The 21453-nt window shown below is 41.9% G+C and overlaps 1 protein-coding gene and 1 non-coding gene across 5 annotated transcripts; one reads left to right on the top strand and one right to left on the bottom strand.

Annotated features, from left to right (window-relative positions):
* Positions 1-8253: 8253 nt before the first annotated feature.
* On the bottom strand, positions 8254-8359 carry LOC112937505 (small nucleolar RNA R71). The gene has a single exon (XR_003240169.1). It is a non-coding gene; the product is annotated as a small nucleolar RNA R71 (small nucleolar RNA).
* Positions 8360-15332: 6973 nt separating this feature from the next.
* Positions 15333-20501, top strand: LOC4352000 (WAT1-related protein At1g09380). Of its 4 annotated transcripts, none has more exons than XM_015763569.3 (9): positions 15401-15723; positions 15859-15899; positions 17698-17954; positions 18680-18742; positions 18834-18950; positions 19060-19321; positions 19446-19604; positions 19745-19896; positions 20182-20501. In XM_015763569.3, exons 3-9 carry the CDS (start codon positions 17740-17742, stop codon positions 20348-20350), a joined length of 1137 nt encoding a protein of 378 aa, XP_015619055.1. In that variant the 5' UTR covers positions 15401-15723; positions 15859-15899; positions 17698-17739; the 3' UTR covers positions 20351-20501. The 4 variants fall into 4 exon arrangements, with proteins under 4 accessions (XP_066162237.1, XP_015619055.1, XP_015619054.1 ...); XM_015763568.3 differs by having other exon boundaries at positions 15547-15723; positions 17724-17954; XM_066306140.1 differs by having other exon boundaries at positions 15333-15899; positions 17750-17954.
* Positions 20502-21453: the final 952 nt, after the last annotated feature.

Raw genomic sequence — 21453 nt, 5'->3', positions numbered from 1 at the left:
CCATAGAACCACCACCACAACCTCCAATCAAGCCTAAGCCTTGCCTCCTGGCCCTCAAAATGTTATTCTCGACGGTTGTCAAGAAACAACCTGGATCTTGCATGATGCATCTCTTGGGAAGGAGAACCTTCAGGCCATGGACAAGGTTGAGACATCGACTCTGGAGGACGAGAGAAAACATTCCACAAATGAGTATGAAAGTTTCTCTTTCAAAACTCCCCAGGATTCATGCTCACATAAGGAATCTCCAAAGTCCTGTATGATTAGTGCAGCTTTCTTGTGCGGGGACCATAACCACCTTACGGTCCTCATTTCTAACATGTTTAGAAGGGTGGTTGTGGATGCTTATGTTTATCATAAATACTGCAAATATCATATATGTATGTGGTACTAATCTTGCAGCACAATGTCTCCATGGTCGAACTTGTGACCATAAACAAAGCACTGCTGGGAGGTAGTTCGTATTATCATGGTAAGTTTTCATTCCAATAAAAGCAAGAACAAGCTTCTAGGATAGTATGCACCTTTAGGTATTCTTGGTTGCTAACCATCAGAAGTTGAGATTAAGAACGAGGGTCATACGATACCTAAGTATATGGTAGCTACATCAACTGTACACTTTGGTGATCCTTGGTGTTGCAACACCCTCTATAGGAGACTCCAACATCACACACTTGGTTTTTGATGTCTTGGGACACAAAAGTCCAAGTTGGGGGGGGGGGGGAGGGGAGGGAGATCGACGAGCTTATCATGACAAGTTCCATTAACCTAGGCCATCTTGGTTTAAAGTTAGTGTTAGTCCTACCTTGCTGAAAAGAAAGAAAGAAAAAAAAGAGAGAAAATATAAATGAAAGAAAGGAAGAAAAATATGAGAGAAGTGGAAGAGAGCTGATGAGCTACATCTAGTCAAAGACCACATTATGCGCGTGTCTTTAAAATGTGGCTTTACACCCTGCTTATAGTGATCATGTTGCTGTCTGGCTCCACCCAGTCCCTCTCTCGAGCTCATATGCCGCCTTGGCTTAGCCTTCACCCACTCCTAGCTATGCATAACTTCTCGCTCCCGCAGCACCTATGCGCATACAAGCAAGAGGAGATGCCCTTTTCTTTTCTAAGGCTGCGTTCTTTCCACAAGATTCCCAACCCCTTTCCCTCGTTTTCCGCGTGCACGCTTTTCAAACTGCTAAATGGTGTGTTTTTTTGCAAAAAGTTTCTATACGAAAGTTGCTTTAAAAAAACAAATTAATCCATTTTTGAAAAAAAAATTAACTAATACTTAATTAATCACACACTAATGGACCGCTCCGTTTTCCGTGCGGTGGAGTTGGGTTCCTAACCCCAAGTATCAAACACAGCCTAAGTGTTTCTTGTTTCACTTCAGTTGGCACTTGCACATTTGTCCAAAAAAGAAGCATCCTACGTATTTATAGCATTGCGCTAGCAGATCATGTCTCCAAGGCATAAGGTTCTTGCTCCTGAGGTGTGTGCATAACCAAACCGCTCGCTTGAGTTGGTATGGTCAAAGTGCTTTCCTCTGCTACAATACGCATCGAGATGGAGGAAAGATTGATAATCATATGTGATCTTGCCACTGCTCTAGAGATTTCAACATATCTATCATGATGATGGTAAAAACACTCCGGTATGTGAAATATATAACAAAGTTCACCAAACCTTTACTCATTAGTACCATTTGTGAATATGGCTTGATCATATATGTTATGCTTCTTATGTCCATTTTTTGTATGACCTGGTTTGGGTGTATTATTGATGTGCATCCATAGGCCTTTTGAGTTAAACATGGTGCTTATGTTAAAATAGTTTGTTTTAATCAAATTAGACATGGTGTCGAATTCGATTAATGAACCGTTAGAGCTAGTACTTTCATGGACATTGGATGTATATCTTCTATGGACTAACTCCTGCATGAAAGTTTTCAAATTGACAGGTAGATCATGTTCAATTCACACTGGAAGTAAGTCAGGGCCTAGGAAACAAATCAATAAATTGCTAACATGCAAAGGAGGAACACATCACTTTCCAAGGTGCATGGTGAGTCTACTGTCAAATGCTCCTTTGTTATGTTTGCCCAATTTTATCTTAAGCCTTGTATGAGTTTTGCTTAAAACGAAAATTTGGTGAACAATAAAACATTTTTTAAAAAAACTTTTAAGAATAAAAGAGTCTCTCGAAAAAAAAGAGAAAAAAATATATGACAAAATAAAATAGATGGCAAACTTTTGGGATCCATGATATTTGAGTTTTGGAATTTTTTCCTTTAGCGTGGATGTGAACAACTAATATTGAGGCCACGATAAAAATCTTTCCAATTCTTTGTGGTCCCTCGGGTATTTGTTGTCCACTAACCTTTTGCAGGAAATAGAATGACAACCAAGGGGCAGTGTACAATTATCATATCCTGATTTTTGTTTCAGGATTTATAAATTATTTAATAAATTATTAATAGAATTTATATTAAATGATCTTTAATTTACAAGTGAAGTTAAATGTGGGAAATAAAATTTCCTAAATATAAAGCATGGATGGATTTAATTTTTATTAAATTCTCCATGATTAAGTCAACTCTCTGAAATTTTCTCGGATTTTTCAGAGCTCAATTCCTAAATGATACAAAGAACAGTTCAGTAATTATTTGATCATTAATGATCTAATTATATTTGTTAAGAGCTTTTCTTGTTTAAAAATCCTTAAATTATAAATTGTTGTTTAAAAGGAATTATTAGAAATGATCTTAAAAGCCTAAAAGAGAAGATCTAATTTTAATTTGCTAAATCTCAATATAAAATGGGGCCAGATAAAATTTCATTAAATACTTTACTTAATTCTATAATTCCTAAATTTTTCTGGGATTTATTTGAGCTAAGGAAGTATTTTTAATAAATGGAATTGCATTTCATGAATAATTTAAATTGAAAAAGGTTTTTAAAAGTCTTCTTTTGGCTTTGGGCCGAAAGTTGGCCCAAAACCTCTCTTCTCTCTCTCCCTCGGCCCAAGTCGGCCCAGTACGCCGAGCCGCCGCTCTTCTCTCTCTCTGCCGCTGACAGATGGGCCCCACCTGTCGGAGCCGTCTTCCTCCTCGCGCCGCCGCCGCCGCCCGAACCCTAGCCGAGCCGCGCCGCCGCCGCTTTCCAATCCGGTCGATCCTTTCCTTCTCCGGTGAAATCGATTGAGGGGAAATAATCTCCTCGATCTCCTCTTCCTTTTCTCTTATAGAAACTCCGGTCAATTTCGTTTGGAAATCGACGGATTCGAGTTTGATTCGGATTCGTTTCTCTCTCTCGAACCCTAGCTTTCCTTCTTGTCGCCGGCAGCCGTGGGCCTTCGCCGCCGCCTCCTAGCCCCTTTAAAAGGACCCCCGAGCTCTCCTGTACCCGCCGCCACCCTCGCCTTCGCCTCTCGTCGTCCGTAGCGCCCTAGCGCCTTGTAACCTCGAGCCGCCGTCGCTCCAGCCGTGCGCCGCCGCCGTTCCGGTCGTCGTCGTCGCTCGGGAAGGCCACCGTCGGGATCGCCAAGTCGTCGCCGTCCTCGTCCGCTCCTTCGCCGCCGCCGGAGACCGCCGGAGCACCGTCGCCGCCGTCGACCCGATCTTCTCTGCCGCTTCGACCTTGTCGCCGCCGCCGTCCGTTGCTCCTCCGCCGCTTCTTTGGTCACCGGTGAGTTCTTCGCGTCGCCCTCTACGTCCTGGTGCCCTCCGTTCGTGCCGTCGCACCGTCGTTCGCCGGCGAGCATGCGCGCCCGAGCCGCCTGAGTCGCCGCCAGTGCTGACGTCATCGCTAACGTTGTCGCTGACGTCATCGTTGCCGTTCCCCGTGGACCGGTCGTGGACCGATTGATCTCGGCCGTCCGTTTTGGATCAAGTCGATCTCGGCCGTCCGTTCCCGTGAACCGTTGCCGTGCACCCGGTCCACCGAAAACCCTAGCCGCTGACGCAATAATTCTCTTTTCCTTTTCAAAAATAATTCATTATTGCGTCATAATTCTATTAAAATCCATATAAGTGTTTTAATCCGATTTAATCTTTAAAAATTCATAACTAATTCATCTTAGCTCAGTTTAATGTGGTTCAAGTTGCAAAAATTATATAAAATAAAGATCTACATATTAAAATTGTCCATAAATTGAATTAAATTTATTTAATTCTTTTTAAATGGGCTTTAATTAGATTTAATCTTGTAAAATTCATAATAAATTCATATGAAGTTAGAATGAGGCCGTTCAAGTCTCATAATTCATCTAAAATTATGATCTACATGTTTGTTTACTTTTTATGTATTGTTTATTTGGTTTTTATTAGTCTTTTTCTTCGTTTTGCGTGGTAGTTAGTCGTTTCCGTCGTTGCGAAGGTTCGCGAGTGCGCCGGAAGTATTCAAGAAGATTAATTGAAGACCGATTATTGCAAGGCAAGTCACACAGATCCTAAACACAATCCTTTGAGCATGTTGATCCTATATTTAAATTCTCTATTTATTTCAACTGTGCATTTATTTTCGAATGTCACCAGGTGGTGTGAACTTATTCCTTTGTTATGGCCAATTTGTATTGATTACTTTATTCCTTGATACCTTGGGTTATTATAACTTGACTAGTTGGGCTTTATATATTGGTTCAGCTAGATATTAGTTATGATTGCTTAGCCATGCTTAGAAACATTAGCACACTATTGGGATAATTTATGATTCACTATTATTTAATGATGGCTTAATGATAGTTCACGATGGTCAATCGTGATTGGTTAATTAATTACTTGCCAACTAAAACTTGATAATGGTGGGTTGTGAGCACATGGTTTTGAGAGTCGTGCTCATGACAATTAAGGACCGGTTCGCGAGCTACTATTGTGAAACATTAATCGTGCCAACCACAAGCCAGCGTGGGCAACGGCTTTACCTTTCGTATAGCATGGTTCATTGCAGAGCACCAGACTGAGAAGTGGCGGAGATAAGCCCACGGGGGTCGCTGGGGAGTCCATACCTTGTTTATAAGGGGGTGACTATGATCCGGGAAAGGTGCGCTGTAGTGGATTGTGTTGTACAAGGGGTATTGTCACAGCTCCTTTCCGAGGTACCGTGGTGGTATTGAGGCACATGGTGACATGTTGTGGGGCTGTGTCTTGTGGGTACAGTGGTACACCTCTGGCCAGAGTAAAACTATTCGAATAGCCGTGCCCGCGGTTATGGGCGGGTTGAGCAATGTTTTTCGTGATTAGTCTCACACCTCTCACAATAATTATGGATGTTATACCTGGTAATAATTTGCTTAGCTCCTGGTTTGGAGATTAGATCTGTACAGCCGGGTATGGTTGTTTCAGAATGGTTGGGCCTGAGCAGCATGGGTGTGTTGTTCAGTGTTGATTAAAATTTCTGATTAATTACTCCACTGTTTTACATCTCTTAAATGTTTTGCTAAGTGCTGCTTTTGCAAATGAGCCTATATTATGCCATCCTTTGGTATCCTTGTGCACTTGCATATTTGCTGTGTGGCTTGCTGAGTATGTCATATGCTCACCTTGCAATAATCAATCAACCTCAGTTGAAGACAAGTTGCGAAGGAGAAGACGTTTGGCTTATACCCCAGTTGAGCTGCCTGTGGGAGTGGAGCCGGAGCTTCGCTAGATTTTATTTTCCGCTGCAGTTTTCTTCTTGGTGAGGACTAAGTGCCTCTTAAGTAAGTATTTATCGTTTTAGTTAATTTGATGAATCTGTATATTAAATTGTCAGTTTGTGTACCTCGGCTGATTCCTGGACGAGGATTTTATGCACAAATAAGTTCGGAAATTACTAGTGAATTTTCGGGCGTGACAACAATAACTCCAACACTCAAACCATGCTCCCTGGTATATGAGAAAATAGATGCATAGGGAACCAAGTAGAACAAATACAAAACTTTGTGCATCCCAAACATCTTGTGCATCCTCACCTCATATCTCCACCCTGCTAAGTTACCCATCACATCCAATGTTGCCACGAAAATAAAAAAATGACAAAATACAATAAAATAAAGTAAAATAAAGTAAATTTAGGCACTTCATGCGCCTAGATTTACTTGAATAAAGTTTGGCTCACTGTTGATGGTCGTTATCGACCAGTTTCGACCGTCAATATTACCCAATGTATGAAGACTAGCTATGCTTGTAATGCATAAATTCCAAATAAAATATCTACTTCCACTATATACTATGCTACTGATATGTATGTAGGAGAAGCACATATAAATGGAGGAGAATCGATAGAAAATAGACGAACGATCAATCAGACGTTGTCGAGAAGTAGACTTGTGGATAGATGGGCTGATAATACATAATTAACATTAGAGAACAAGCCCATAATTCACATCACTGGGCTGAGGAATAAATGAGGAATACACCTGCCAAGTTCTGGGCCAAATGGACCAGACCAGGGGCCGAACCAAAAGCAGCCCAGATGGCCCAAAAATTCCATAGGCTGGTAATTATCGACATCCAATGGCGGTTATGACCATTTCTACCTGAAGCAACCGCCGTGGACACTTGTCACAAGGAGGGAGAAAGATGCTCCTTGGATGCTTCATCATGCCACTTGTCATGAGGAGAGCAAAGATGCTCCTAGGATGCTTGGAGCATCTCCACACTCCCAAGGCACCTCTCCACCTATAAATACCCCTCCTCTCATTCATTCCCACACACACTCAAGCAAGGATCAAAGCTCTCTACAAAGTTAGTAGTAGTGTTAGTGGAGTAGAGTTAGAATAGTTCCAAGTTCGCGGAGGCTTCGGGGAGTTCGGTAAAGGTTCTATAGCTTTTCCTTTCTTCTTTGTAAGACTTCCATTTATCAATATAATATTCTTCTTTATACAAGTTCGGTACTTTATTCCAATCATACAATATGAGTACCAGTCTTAGTTTATTCATAAGTAGTATAATCTATATGGTTAAACCTTCTGGGATTTGCATTGTTGCTGGTATAATGTCTGATTACCGGGTCATAAGTCTGCTTTGGCTAGGCCGAGAGCTATGGCTCGGTGACAGCTCAGTATGGGCGTGTCCCCCGCAGTTTATATTCCTACATACAATTTCCTTGGGTTGGATACTCCTCCATATCCCGCTTCGATTGGAGGGTTATGACAGGTTGTCGTAAGAAACTCGGCAACCTGGGGTAACTTTGCGATGCATCGGGAGGGTATAGCTAAGTTCCGGCTTAGCTATGCTGCATTGTTAAAGGGGTTATACTACATAGAGTATACTAGTTAGAATAGACTAAGATGTTGCATACTAGGAGTACATGAATAGAACATATCTAACCTACTACCACTTAGCTATAATTAGGAGATGTAGGAGTTAGCTAAATCCTTAGCTGTGTGTCACTCTACCCTTAAGCTTAACTTACCCCTGCATAGACTTTGATGTATACAAGTAATATATAAACTATTAGCATAGTACTCTCTTATCATATCTTCCCATGGGATAAAATAAATACGATACCTTGGAATACTCCTGGGTGAAATGCTACAATGGTATATCCGTGCGCTTGCGGATCACATATATAACCATAATATATCAGGATTATTTCTCGTGCTATTACTGGGAATCACATTCCCAGTAGTGTCGCTAAGAAATACCAACAAGCATTTCTGGCGCCATTGTTGGGGAAGATAAATGATTAAGAGTTTACTACATGCTAATAATTTTATATATTACCTCTATATAGTCATTATCCCTTGTAGACAAACCTTGTTTGTTTTCTCTTTTATGTGAAAACAGCGTAGTACAGGACTGGTTCTGATCTGCCGACCATTTTCATATCTAGAGTCACCGGTGAAGTGAAGCTGACCCTGCGTCGTTCATCCTCAAGGTTACTCTATCGGCAACTAGACCAGCCAGTTTCGCACCATCAGAATTGCACGATATGGCTAAGAAGACCCTTTGCAAGTTCGTTGCTCCCTCTGCTGGTAACATGCCAGATGGAACCCATGCCAGCATGGGAGATGGTGACTTTGATATGAAGATCAGCTTAGTCAAGATGGCGCAGGCTTGCCCGTTCTGTGGCAAGCCTAAGGAGGATGCAAGTGCTTATTTGCAGCAATTCCTGGAAAGTTGTAGCACGTATACCGTTAAAGGAGTCAGACTCCAACTGTTGCCGTTCTCCCTTCTCGGGAGAGCAGAACAATGCTTCTACATCAACCGTGCAACGGTGAATACCAGGAATAAGCGCTCAACGGCATTCCTCTCAAAATTCTTCCCGATGGGCAAGACCAACGCTCTTCATGGAAGAATATCCAGCTTTCAACAGATGAGGGATGAAACCATTCTTGAAGCTTGGGAAAGGCTGCAGGAGTATGTCACCACCCGTCCTCATCATGGGATGGACGAGTGGCTCATCCTGCAGAATTTCTTCAAAGGATTAACCCCCTCGTCCTGGGATCATCTAGATGCTGTTGCTGGAGGGACATTCTTCTCAAGAACAGTTCGATGCCAATCGACCTGATTGAGAAGAAGGTCACAAATATGGGTTAGAGCGAGGAACGACTCCAAACCTGTCAGCACGGTATGCACACCATCAATGGGACGAAAATGCTAGCCGCTCAGTTGGATCTCCTTATGAAGAGATTGGACAACAATGACAAAGATGCCAAGATGGGTACCGTTAAGGCCCTGGGCTCTCACATGGCATGTGAGGTCTATGGCAATGACGGTCACTCTAGGACGGATCGTCCGAAAACCCGTGAGAACGTCATGCTCATGAACAACAACAACGGGTATCGTCCACAAGGAGACCAAGGATGGAGCATTACTCCATGGGGTAGATCAAGAACGGAACGAACCCACAAGAAGGTCAAAGTAAAACCCCAAAGGACGGATAGCCTCAACGCTTTCGTGATGAACTTCCTTGAGCAGGAAGAAACGAGGAACCGTCAGCACCTTAGGCCGGCATCCAAGAAGCTGGGAATACAGGCCGGTCAACTTATGTTCCCAGCTACGAAGAGGCAGCTGCCTGCACCTAAGACAAAGAAGGTGTGGCGGGTTAAGGAGAAGACACCCATTCCTGTACCTCCAGAACTGGGTGCCTCATCGAGCTAAATGCGTCGGAGGTACGGTTGTGCTCGTTAGACCTGAAACGACGTCGCCCTTGCCAACAGGTAAATTGGTAGTTATCTCATATTTATTTTCCATTGCATCAAAGCATGTTTGAATTTTTCAAACCCACATTGAGATTTGGATTTGAGGCAAATTCTTCAAATGAATTTTTGTGAGAAAAATAAAATAAAGTTTTTGGCAAACTTTTGCACAGCCACCACCACATTAGCCGCCGGAACCCAACAACTAAATGTGGGGCCGGTTGGGTCCACCAGGGCTTCGGCCGAAGCCCTGGTTTGGCCGAACCGGCCTGGCACCGGCTGGCTGTAAATTTTTGCAGGGTAGCAGCTAGTGGGGCCCACATGCCATTACTAGCCATTATCCATGCACTATATATGCAGCTCAGCTGGGAGAGGAAAGTCACTCCACTTTAACTCATTTTCACTCACTTTCAAAACTTTGCTCTCAAAATTCATTCAAAGTTTTGCAAGCTTGCCTCAAATTCACACAATTTGCTGCATTTAATTTAGACACTGTGCATATACAAGTTTGCTTTAGTTCGGTGCAAGGTTAATCGGCGGGTATTTGCTTAACCCCCGTCCGAGTAGTCTTGTATTCTTGCTCTTTGTTGTAGCTATGAAGAAACAACTTTCGGGCATATTCAAGAGACGATCAAGCTCACGGACAAGCCGACATGGTAAGCCGAGTACACCTTCTTCCACGGATGCATCCATGGAGGAGGCGCACATTCCACCAAGGCTGTACGACAACTCCGATCTCGACCTCGTGGGCGACTGTGAAATGCAAGTCTATCATATGGTGAAAGACCAAATGTGTGCTCAGACCTGAGCATACGACTCGACCTTCTGAAAAGGAAAGGTATGGATGCTGAGTTTCATACTATTTGGCGTGCTATAGGTTGGGATAAATTTGCATGTGTAGATGAGTCGGGTTCCCGTTTGCTTAGCATGCAATTTTTATGCGCCTTACTAGATGTAGGTGATGGCATTTCTTTCGGTTATTCCACAAGGAATATCACCTTTCTTGGAAAGACCTTATCTTGCATCTAGGCTTTGACAAAACATGCAAAATTAATTTTAGGAAGGCATTTCCTGATTTTGACAAACGTATGTTTTGGCAAAGTATTTCGGGTCTCTCATCCTGTAGAAAGGCTAGAACTAATGACATCCATAATCCTACTCTTAGGTTTATGCATAAGTGGCTTGGTTTTACTCTGTTTCCAAGAGCTGATATCCGGATAGTGCGATCTAGTTCTCTTGTATGCCATGGTTAGAAAAATCAGAGTTTCACCCGTGTTGACGGTCGTTATCGATCAGTTTCGATCGTCAATATTACTAAAATAGAAGAGAATTAGTGATGCTTGCAATGCATATATCTGTTAGAATAATAATATTCCACTAGTATTAGGTATACTAACCTTTTGCAGAGAATGACAATAAAGTGGAGGAGAATCGACATCAACTCAGACGATAAATCAATCGGACGATGTCGAGAACCAGACTTATGTATGAATGGGCCAAGATCTCAGAATTGACACGATGAATTGGGCCAAAATTCACAAGTCTACAAAGTGAAGCAATAGAGGAGGCCGCCTGCCTAAGATGGGCCGGGAAGGCCCTGCCCATGGTTCGGCCGAATCTGGTGGTTCGGCCAAACCCATCCTGGCACCGTTGGATGTAGGGTTCGGCATGGACGTCCAGGATTGCATCCCAATGACGGTTGGAGGGCACTTCGAACAATTCCCCTTCCACAACCGTCATAACTACCTCTATATAAGGACTTCACCTTCTCACTTCGCTCACACACCTCAAGCAATAGCTCTCTCATTTCTCTCAAGTTTAGTTATTAGTATCTAGCTGGTGGAATAGGAATAGAGTAGAAATTAGGAGTTCGGAAGCCTTCGAAAGAGTTCGGGTATGACTCTAGTAGCTTTTCTCTTCTCTTTTGTAAGCTTTGTACTTTAATTAGAATACTATTCTAAATACATTTATGGTATTGAAATACTTTCCAAGTATATGAGTACCTACTTTACATTATGTTCATGTTATACTGAATATACGGCTAGCTTATCTGGGAGATGCTTTGGTGCGGGTATAATGTTTGCATATGCAATTACTCTATGTCATGATGATGATATTAGAGTAGTATATGGTAGTTTAGACGTGGTGTCTAGATTACGGGATATCATTATTTGGGGTTATATATTGCGGATGAGAGGTGGGCCGCTGATGGTGACAGCTCAGTACGGGTATTCCTCCGCGCCGGTATATAATCCTAAGTTAATTCCCTGAGGAGGGTATTCCTCCGTATTTAACCCCGGTTGTATGGTCATGACAGGCTGTCGTAAGGAACTTGGCAGGCAGGGGTGGCTTCTCGAAGTACCAGGAGGGCATCGGAAAGAGGGTATTAGCTAGTATATCGGTTAACTATAATGTATGTATACTATGTATATTAGAAGTATAGGAATAGATTATCTTTCTCTTTTCTTTCCATTTAGCTTAGATAATATATTATGAGAATGAGTACACTGTTATATTATTATAATATATATATATATATATATATATTGAATCTATTCTACACCCCTCCCCTAGAATAACTATTCTACACCCCCCTCCCATGGGCCAAACCCACCTCCCCCACCCTCCCTAGGGCCCAAAACCCCCCTCCCACCTCGGTCAAAGCGTCCTCCCGCCGGTCAAACCCGCCCACCACTCCCTCCCCCGCCCACCACTTTGCTGCTCTCGTCTTGCAAGAATCGTACAGTAACAGGACGGTCATCGTGTAGTTTTTTTATGAACTTCATGGTGCAAACGGATTGGAAATACAAGATATGATGTGAGAGATATTGCTCTCTAAAGATTGAGATTTACCTCTTTTTTAGTCCTCGTCTCACTGGAACAGCGTAGTAACATGATGGCCAATATGTAGTAGCACCTCTGCTTTTCGCAGTAACAACGTTAAAAAATAGTTATGATGGTTCTAGTTTCGTTAAGCACTTTTTTTTACGAACGCCATGATGCAAATGGGTTAGAAAAATAAGACATGACGTGTACGTTAGTATTCTCTAAAGATTGAGATTTAAAATACTCTAGATCTAAAAAAATTACTACTATAAGGCAACTGTTACTATGCATGTTCTCTGTTACTGCAAATTTCGTCATATTGTTACTGCCAAAAGTGCAGTAACAACCTATAAAGTTTACAGTAACAACCTATACATTTTTGCAGTAACATATGATGTTACTACCCTTCTAGGATAATGTTACTGTTGAATCATAGTAACAAGGTATGATTGTTGTAGGTACATAACTGATTTGTTCACAAATCATCATATGGTGATTTGGTTAGAATTTCTTGTCATGAACCATGAGATCATGGGTTCAAGTTTTGAATTCACTAATTTATTTTTAATTTTTCTAAAAAAAGAGAGAAGAAGGAGGAAGAGAAAAAAAAAGGAGGAGATCATGGGTTCAAGTTTTGAATTCACCAATTTATTTTTAATTTTTCTAAAAGAGTGAAGAAGGAGGGAGAGAAAAAAAAGGAGGGGGAATCGGAGGGAGAAGTGACGGGAGGGAGAGGGGGGCGACGGGAGGGAGAGGGGGCGCTGGGGGAGAGAGGAGCGCGGGGACGGATGGGAGGGGGGAGGGGGGTGTAGAATAGTTATTGTAAGGGAGGGGTGTATAATAGAGCTAATATATATATATATATATATATATATATATATATATATATATATATATATATATATATATATATATATATATATATATATATATATATATATTGAATCTATTCTACACCCCCCCTCCCATGGGTCAAACCCACCTCTCCCACCCTCCCTAGGGCCCAAAACCCCCCTCCCACCTTAGTCAAAGCGTCCTACCGCCGGTCAAACCCGCCCACCACTCCCTCCCCCGCCCACCACTTTGCTGCTCTCGTCTTGCAGGAATCGTGCGGTAACAAGACGGTCATCGTGCAGTAACAAGACAAAATTATCACAGTAACAACGTTAAAAAGTAGCCATGATGGATCTAGTTTTGTTAAGCACTTTTTTACGAACATTATGATGCAGACGGATTAGAAAAATAATATATAACGTGAGAGATATTGCTCTCTAAAGATTGAGATTTACTTTTTTTAATTCTCGTCTCGCGGGTACGGTGTAGTAACGCGACAGTCAATATGTAGTAACACGACTACTTTCCATAGTAACAACGTTATAAAATAGTCATGATGGATCTAGTTTCGTTAGGCATGTTGTCTCAATTATCGTGTAGTAACAAGATAATTGTATTAATGTTTAAATATTAGAATTCTAAAAGTTTACTTGTACTAAGCTTGCTAGTGTGTATCTTTGTATGGACATAGAAAAGTATTTTTAGCACTTTGTGTTAACTTGTGACTATGCATTTGCACATGCATTTTTTAGCACTTGTATTTTACACAAGTAGTAGTACTGTAGTAGTACTGTTACTAACATATGTTTTCCGTTACTATAATTTTATCATGATGTTACTGAAAAAACACAGTAGCAACCTATAAATTTCACAGTAACAACCTATAAATTTTGCAGTAACGTATCGTGTTACTGCACTTATGCGATGATGTTACTAGGTATGATTCATATAGTAAACATAACTGATGTGTTCTCACAAAATTTGTACAAACATACAAAACTAACAAACAATGATCACTAATCACTTAGTGTCATAGGGTCAATTGGTTAGGAGAGTTTGCCATGAGCCATAAGATCATGGGTTCAAGTCCCAAATTCACTATTTTATTTTTAATTTTTCTAGAAAAAAGAAAATAATGGGAGATGGAAAAAAGAAGAAGAAGGAACCGGAAAGAGGAGAGATCGGGAGAAGGAGAAGAGCGGGAGAGGCGCGCCGTGAGAGGGAGGAGGGCGGGATCGCGCGCGGGGCTGGGCGGAGGCGGGGCCGTGAGAGAGGGAGGAGGGCTGGATCGCGTGGGGGGCTGGGCGGAGGCGGGGCCGTGCGCGAGGAAGGGGGGTGGGAGGGGATGGGCTTAGTTGGGTTGGGCTAGGTGGGACGAGGGAGGTGGGAGGGGATGGGCTTAGTTGGGTTGGGCTAGGTGGGAGGGGGGTGTAAAATAGTTATTCTAGGGGAGGGGTGTATAATAGAGCTACTCTCTCTCTATATATATATATACATAAAATTTTTTATATGTATACACTTTTAGTGTATAAAAAAATATACACATGTATATAAAGTTTATGTGCATACGTATAAAAACCAAAAAATATCTGTATATAAAATTTGTATATGAACATATTAAAAGCCTAAAAAATACATATACAAACTTTATATATGTGTATGCAAACTTTGTATACGTGTATACAAAATTGGTATACATACGTATAAAACCCCAAAAATACACGTATACAAACTTTATATACGTGTATACAATATTTGTATACGCTTATACAAACATTGTATACGTGTGTACAAAGTTTGTATTTATACAAAATTAATATATGTACGTATAAAAACCAAAAAATACATGTATACAAAGTTTATATACGCGTATACAATATTTTTGTGTACGCGTATACCAAGTTTGTATTTGTACATATAGAAAGTTTACATACATACATTAAAACCGAAAAAGATACGGAAAGAAAAAAACAGAAAAAAACCAAACGGATGGCAGAAGAAAAACAGAAAAAACAAAAAAAAAAGCGAAGCTGAAAAAAAAAAGGGAAAAATGGGTCCTCCGCGCAGCGCCGTCCGTCGCCCCCTCTCCGCGCGCGACACGTGTCCAGTCGCGCGGGGAGGAGGGCATGCGACTGGTCGCTGAATAGCATTCTCGCCTGCTTGGTGTCGGAGATTGTAGGTGATCAGCCTCGGATCCACTGCTGCCAATGACCTAGGCTGTGTTTATTTCACACCAAAATTGAAAGTTTGGTTGAAATTGGAACGATGTAACGAAAAAGTTGGAAGTTTGTGTGTGTAGAAAAGTTTTGATGTGATGAAAAAATTGGAAGTTTGGAGAATTATTTTGGAACTAAACACGGCGCTAGTCCTACCACTCGCCATGATTTTACTATACTTAGCCTAACTAATGCTGTCCATCAACCTTTTCCCCTACTCTTTTATCTCTCTTCCTCATGCAAAATACTGCCCACACACGCATACCCCAAATTCCACCCCCTTTATTTCCTTGCATGTCAACTATAAACCTACACCTCCTCTGTTCCCATGTTCCAATCTCCTCTTGCCATTGCATATATTGTGTAAAATAAAACTACCTCTTCCTTCCTCACTGCGATGGCATCCCTTTCCTCGACACTCTGCACTCCAGGCTTCAATTACCCCCTCTCTTCTCCAACCTCAATCTCTCTTAGCCAAACTACTCTCCATCAATTCGGCGCGGCTAGTGCGAGCTATATTCTCTACTCATATTTGCTTCCATCATCTATCAATCCCTACCATCGCCCTCTTTCTGTTTTGATCATATCAAACTTGGTTCTCACTTTGCCATCACCATTTCCATAGGGAGTTGAATTCAGGCCCCTGGCTTAGAAGTAGTAGTATTTGAGGAATTGGTGGCATGTAGATTTAAGCTCAACTGAAGTTGTCGCTGTGGACATCTCCTCATCATCTTTGGTGTGGATATGGCCCGAGTGATTACAGTTCTTAATCCTGAAAAATTGCTCAATTGGTTTTCCCCACTGATGCTGATGACCTTGTTGCAAATCGCTCAATTAGTTTTATTCCCAACTGATGCTGACGTTGTTGCAGACCATGCGAGAGTGATCAGAAGGGGTGGCTACAATGGAATGGTAGGTTTTCATTTCACATATTGTTTCTTGTGCAGTCTTGTTCTTTCTCTCACTCTCTTCTCTCTTTCAATAACAGAAATCAATTCAGCCTCTACATCAAGGTCTATTTGACCTAAATTTGTTTAGTAGTGGTAGTGCTACATATAACTGCTAAATCAACTTAAAAACCAAAATATCAATTCTAACAAATATATGGAACAATATTAAATTTATACGAGTCCCATACTACAAATGATCCATCCATGAGAATATTTTTCATAATTAGTGATCTTCCTAAGTACACAAACACACCACGATTATATCATCCCTCTTGATTTAATTTACTTGTAGCAGAGACTAATTAATAGAAGCCCACAGTACTATGAAAGCTATGTTCGCAAATGGCCAAAAGGAATCCGGGCGCTCCACCTCGGGTTGAAAGGCCTGTGATAAATTATTTTCTAGCAGTGTAATAGTTATTCTAAGAATCTCATAGATATATAGGGATTTGTGTATTTCTTTCTTATCAAATACTACCAACTATATGATTACGATATTAAAATCTCTTATAGTTCAGTTTTTTAATCCACAGAATCACCAAAATTATATGATCCATGGTATTAGGTGGTAGGACTACCTATTCATCCTTCGGCAATTTTGTTTTCCAAATCACACGAATTCGGCACATTCTTTTCACCAAATCACTTGACATCTTTTTTTATCTCTGGACCATGCAAAAATTATTCCAGCAAGATTAACGGACAAGCAACTAACATAATGGTTTGTCTATATTCATGGTATCACATTTTTATCAGAAAAAGAACAAAAGAAATTTCATGTATAGTTTACATTGTAATTCCATATAACTTATACTGTAAACTCTATATATTTACACTGGAAAGTTCAAATCTTACAATGCAAATTGCAAAACTTACACCATAATTTTACATATACACACGAAAAAAAAAGGTAAAAAAAATAAAAGTAGTGCATATCAACATTTTTTTTAGCAACATGCCGTACAAGTGAAGACAAATTAAGCAGGAGGCACAATAATGGACTCCTAAAAGTCTGAATGATTTCAGGGTAAAAAGGCGTATACAAATATATAGCAAAATTGTTAGGTGGTTTTAATTAAGCAAAGTGCTTAATAAATACTCGAAAACCCAAAACAAACAAATTAAATCAATTGCACATTCCCCACTTGTATAATTAACAGATTATATATACATCTGAAACAGCTAGCTAGCTTTCCCAATTTGTAGATGGGCAAAGAACACACTGCCGTATTTGCAAAGGAAACTCGAACTTGTGCCTGACAGATATCACTACATCAAATTAGTTTCTTTACTAAAAGCGTTTGCAGATGCAAACGAAACTTCAGTTTCGCCTTGTCGTCTGCATGCCGGTTGAGGATAGACAACAAATTAGACATCGAAAAGTTGTGAATGAACGCCCCAAAACCGTGACTCAATAAATCAGTTGCTTCCCTACACGTCTGTGTGTGAGCATACCCATACAATACTTGCTGTCGTCGTTGAGCCATACTTGTGCTGTGGTGTGTGGTCTACTCTCCGTACTATAAAAACCCAACCTAATGCCAGATATGACACATCTTATTACTATGAGTCTGAACATCCATCGGTCCAGATTCATAATACTAGGATATGTTACATCTTATTCTGATTCGTTTTTTATGAGACAGAGAGTATGCGTGCACGTATATGCATTCTGATGTAATTAGTCTTACTGTCTCGTACCATAATCCATTCATTGCCATGTGTGTATAAATACTACCTCCTTGGATTCCTTGCTGCAGAACACTTATCTTCTCTCTTGAAAAAGCTCTAAGGGTACCAACATGATGGCAGAGACGATGACCACGAAGACGAAGCCAGGGATGGCGGAGCGGTTACTGCTCCCATTGAGCATGGTACTGGTCCAGCTATTCACCATAGGTGCCCTCCTCCTCGCGAAGCTATCATTCAATAGTGGGATGGCACCTTTCGTCCTCCTCGCATACCGCAACCTCATTGGCACCGTCACCATGTTACCCTTCGCCTTCTGGTTCGAGAGGTACGTAACACTTGTGCACATGTGACTTCGGAGCAATTATTTGTCTTTTAGGTTGCGTTCGATCAACTTTGTTAGAGGTTAGTTTTTCTTATACATGAAACGAGGCAAGTTATTGATACATGATAAATTGAGTATGAATTATTATAAATTTAGAAAATATATCTGTCTCATTTTTTAAAGAAACTTTTATATAGAAAAATTCTGCACAAAATGATTTATTTACAAGTTTTGGAAGCATGCTAATGAAAAAGAGGAAGTTGCATGTTGAAGTTGCTGAAAAGAACGGAAGTATAACACTTGGTTAATCTGGGTGAGTAAATAAACACGAGGATTTAACAACGTAAAATGATGAAATAGTGTATTGTTTTGCATGTCGCGTTGTTTATGCGGCTTACAAGGGTTATGGAGAATACAATGTCTCTCCTATAAATAAACGTTATTATGTTATGGACGCCACAAAAAGTAGTTATATTTCTTTGGATGCCAGCTGATGGCATGGATGCTTCACATGTCAGTTAGTTTTTGGTTTCCCAGCTTAGCAAGACAAGCAGCAGACGAAAACAACGTAGTACTACACACTTTCCTTCCTTTGAAATGTCACATCCCTCTTTTGAAATTTCCTTTTGAAACATTTTATTTTCCATAACATTCAGTTCAATCGAGTAATTTTTGGTAGCTGACTTTTAAATTTTATGCTTGTCGTGTCTCATAACTTCTAATTTCAGGCAAATGATGAAAAAGGTTAACTACAAGGTACTGGGCTGGATATTTTTCAACGCTTTGTTCGGGTCAGTACTACACCCCTCAAAACAAGAAATCCTCTCCCCTCCCACCCCCAGAAAAATCTGATTTAATTGGTTTCTTTTTTTATTACTGGAGAATTGTTTTGGCTATGGGGCTACACTACTACGGCCTACGCGCTACCAATGCTGGATACACCGTCAATTTCCTAAATTTGGTCCCCGTCGTTACCTTCATCATTGCAGCGATCTTCCGGTACATCGTGGATCGAAACACTCTATATTCTAGGATAGGTGACTGTATGGATCAAAAGAGAGAATTTTCAATTTTGTTTAATGCATTGTGGGATGAACTGGGGGTTCAGATTGGAGAAGCTGAAGCTGAAGACGCGGTCTGGCATGATAAAGGTGATTGGCACGGTGATCTGTGTTGTGGGCACCATGGTGGTGAGCCTGTACAGGGGCAAGCTGCTGCATTTGTGGCCTACCCACCTGCTGAAGCCGGCGCAGCTGCGGGCGATCGGCGGCAGCGACGACTCCACCTTCCCTACCCACCACAACATGCTCATCGGGACGCTCTTCCTTTGCGGCAGTTGCCTCAGCTACGCCTTCTGGTTCATCGTTCAGGTACAGCGTCCATCCATATTGGCAACATCGATGATCAATAGACTGTAGTGCTATTTGTGAAGTAGTTTCCATGTATGTATACTGATCTTTGCTGAAACCTCAAACCTGCAATAATATAATGCAGGCCAAAGTGAACAAGGAGTTCCCATCTAAGTACTTCTCGACGATGCTCGCATGCTTGATGGGGACAATCCAGGCGGTGGTGATCGGGATCGCCGTCGACCGGGACCGGTCGGCATGGGCACTCCACTGGGATCTGCAGCTGATCACCATCATCTATTCGGTAATAAAGCTTTAATTTAGCTCGATGGTATATATCCATCCTTAGAGGCATCTTATAGTAGCACCATCTCAATTCTGATTAGGCTAAATGATGTGTGTTTTTTTCCTTTCATTGACAACGAACACAAATCACATTGACAGGGGGTTTTCAACACGGCTGCCACCTTCTGCTTGATCACGTGGGCGGTGTCACGGCGAGGGCCAACCTACCCCTCCATGTTCAACTCGCTTGCGCTGATCATCACCGTCGTCCTTGACTCGATGCTGCTTGGAAGCGACATCTCTGTCGGGAGGTGAGAATTAATACTGCGACAGCATGTCTGTATATTCAGTCTTAGGGTCGTACTGTTTTATATATGTACGGTATCAAGTCCGGCAAAAGCATGGACTAGCTACCACATGAGAGGCACTATATATACTACTCCATCCGTTTCATATTATAAGACTTTATAACATTGCCCACATTTATATAGATGTTAATGAATCTATACACATATATGTCTAGATTCATTTACATCTATATGAATATGGATAATACTATAGAAAGTCTTATAATATATAACATGCTTTGCTTGCAGCTTGCTAGGGGCATTTATGATAATCATTGGCCTCTATTCCTTCCTCTGGGGAAAAGGGAAGGAGATAAAAGAGCAGCAGCAGCAAGTTCCCACGAATACAGAGGCAGATCAGAGCAAAATCACTTATCCTAAAAGTAATGGTGAGGTGCGAATTATGTTGGATACATAGACAATGTAGATTGTAGAGATCGCTAGATATAACAAAGGATTGTATTTGGATTACTATAGACTAGAATTAAGTCGCTTGTTTATTGATGAGGTATATGTTGATTCTTCTATCGTCAATAGAGAAAGATAGGAAGGTGAGTGTAGTTTAGCCATTTCTCTTTGCATACATGGAAGGTAAGTACTATATATGGCGAAATAGGAAGCGTTATCACCTCCCGGATGAGGCCACACGTACATTTATATTAATATGACGTGAAAACAGCCTTTCACCGTGGCAGTACATAGATCAATCCATTGTATACCGGTATAGATCACATAAAATGATAACCAACTCCTCTATCCTCTACTTTTCTGTTACAAAGAGATAAACCCTGACATATATATCTAACAAGTATGCCAAGATGGTGGTATGAAAATGGGAGATGGAATTTTTGTTAATTTGAAAGAAAAATGTACTACATCTCTTGCGATCTACATTCACTACTAGAAAAATGATTTTTCCAGGCGGCCCAAAACCATTTTCGCAGGCGGGGAGGAGGACCGCCGCTAACACGTCAACTGTGAAAAAAGACCATTTTCGCAACTGGGCCCGTGGCCTGCCTGCAAAAATCATCTTAGAAAAATAATAAAAAAAAACCACGGGCGCTGCCGCCGGCCAGGGCTCTCCTCCGTCCACTGCCCCACATAGAAGAGGGAGGAGCCGACCTGCCGCATCGGCGCCATCGTCGTCGTTGTCGCCCGTCGTGGCCGGTGGCGGAGGAGGCGAGCCGTTGTCGTCGCTCGTCGTGGCCGACGGCGAAGGGGGCGAGGAGGGAGCCCGCCGGCGGCGCGAAGGTCGTCGTCATCGCCGAGGAGGGAGCCGGCCGGCGCCGGAGGTGGGGAGCCGGCGGTGCACGGACGTGGGAAAGGAGGGAGCTGGCGGCGCGCGGACGTGGGGAGAGGAGGGGAGCTGGCGGCGCGAAGGTCGTCGTCGCGGCCGAGGGAAGCCGTCGGCGCGCAGAGCCGGCGTCGCGGTCGTCGTCGTCACCGAGGAGGGAGCCGGTCGGCGGCGTAGGTGGGGAGCCGGCGGCGCGAAGGTCGTCGTCACGGCCGAGGGGAGCCGTC

This window comes from Oryza sativa, chromosome 12 (assembly GCF_034140825.1).
Source record: "Oryza sativa Japonica Group chromosome 12, ASM3414082v1".
In the NCBI taxonomy this organism is placed as follows: domain Eukaryota; kingdom Viridiplantae; phylum Streptophyta; class Magnoliopsida; order Poales; family Poaceae; genus Oryza; species Oryza sativa.
Note: the sequence above shows the minus strand (reverse complement) of the source record. Positions and strands in the feature narration are given on the sequence as shown.

Coding starts and splice junctions, on each gene's coding strand:
- LOC4352000 (XM_015763568.3), top strand. Junction 18,743..18,833: donor TTTTTCAACGCTTTGTTCGG/GTCAGTACTACA, acceptor TTATTACTGGAG/AATTGTTTTGGCTATGGGGC. Junction 19,322..19,445: donor CCTTCTGGTTCATCGTTCAG/GTACAGCGTCCA, acceptor AATATAATGCAG/GCCAAAGTGAACAAGGAGTT.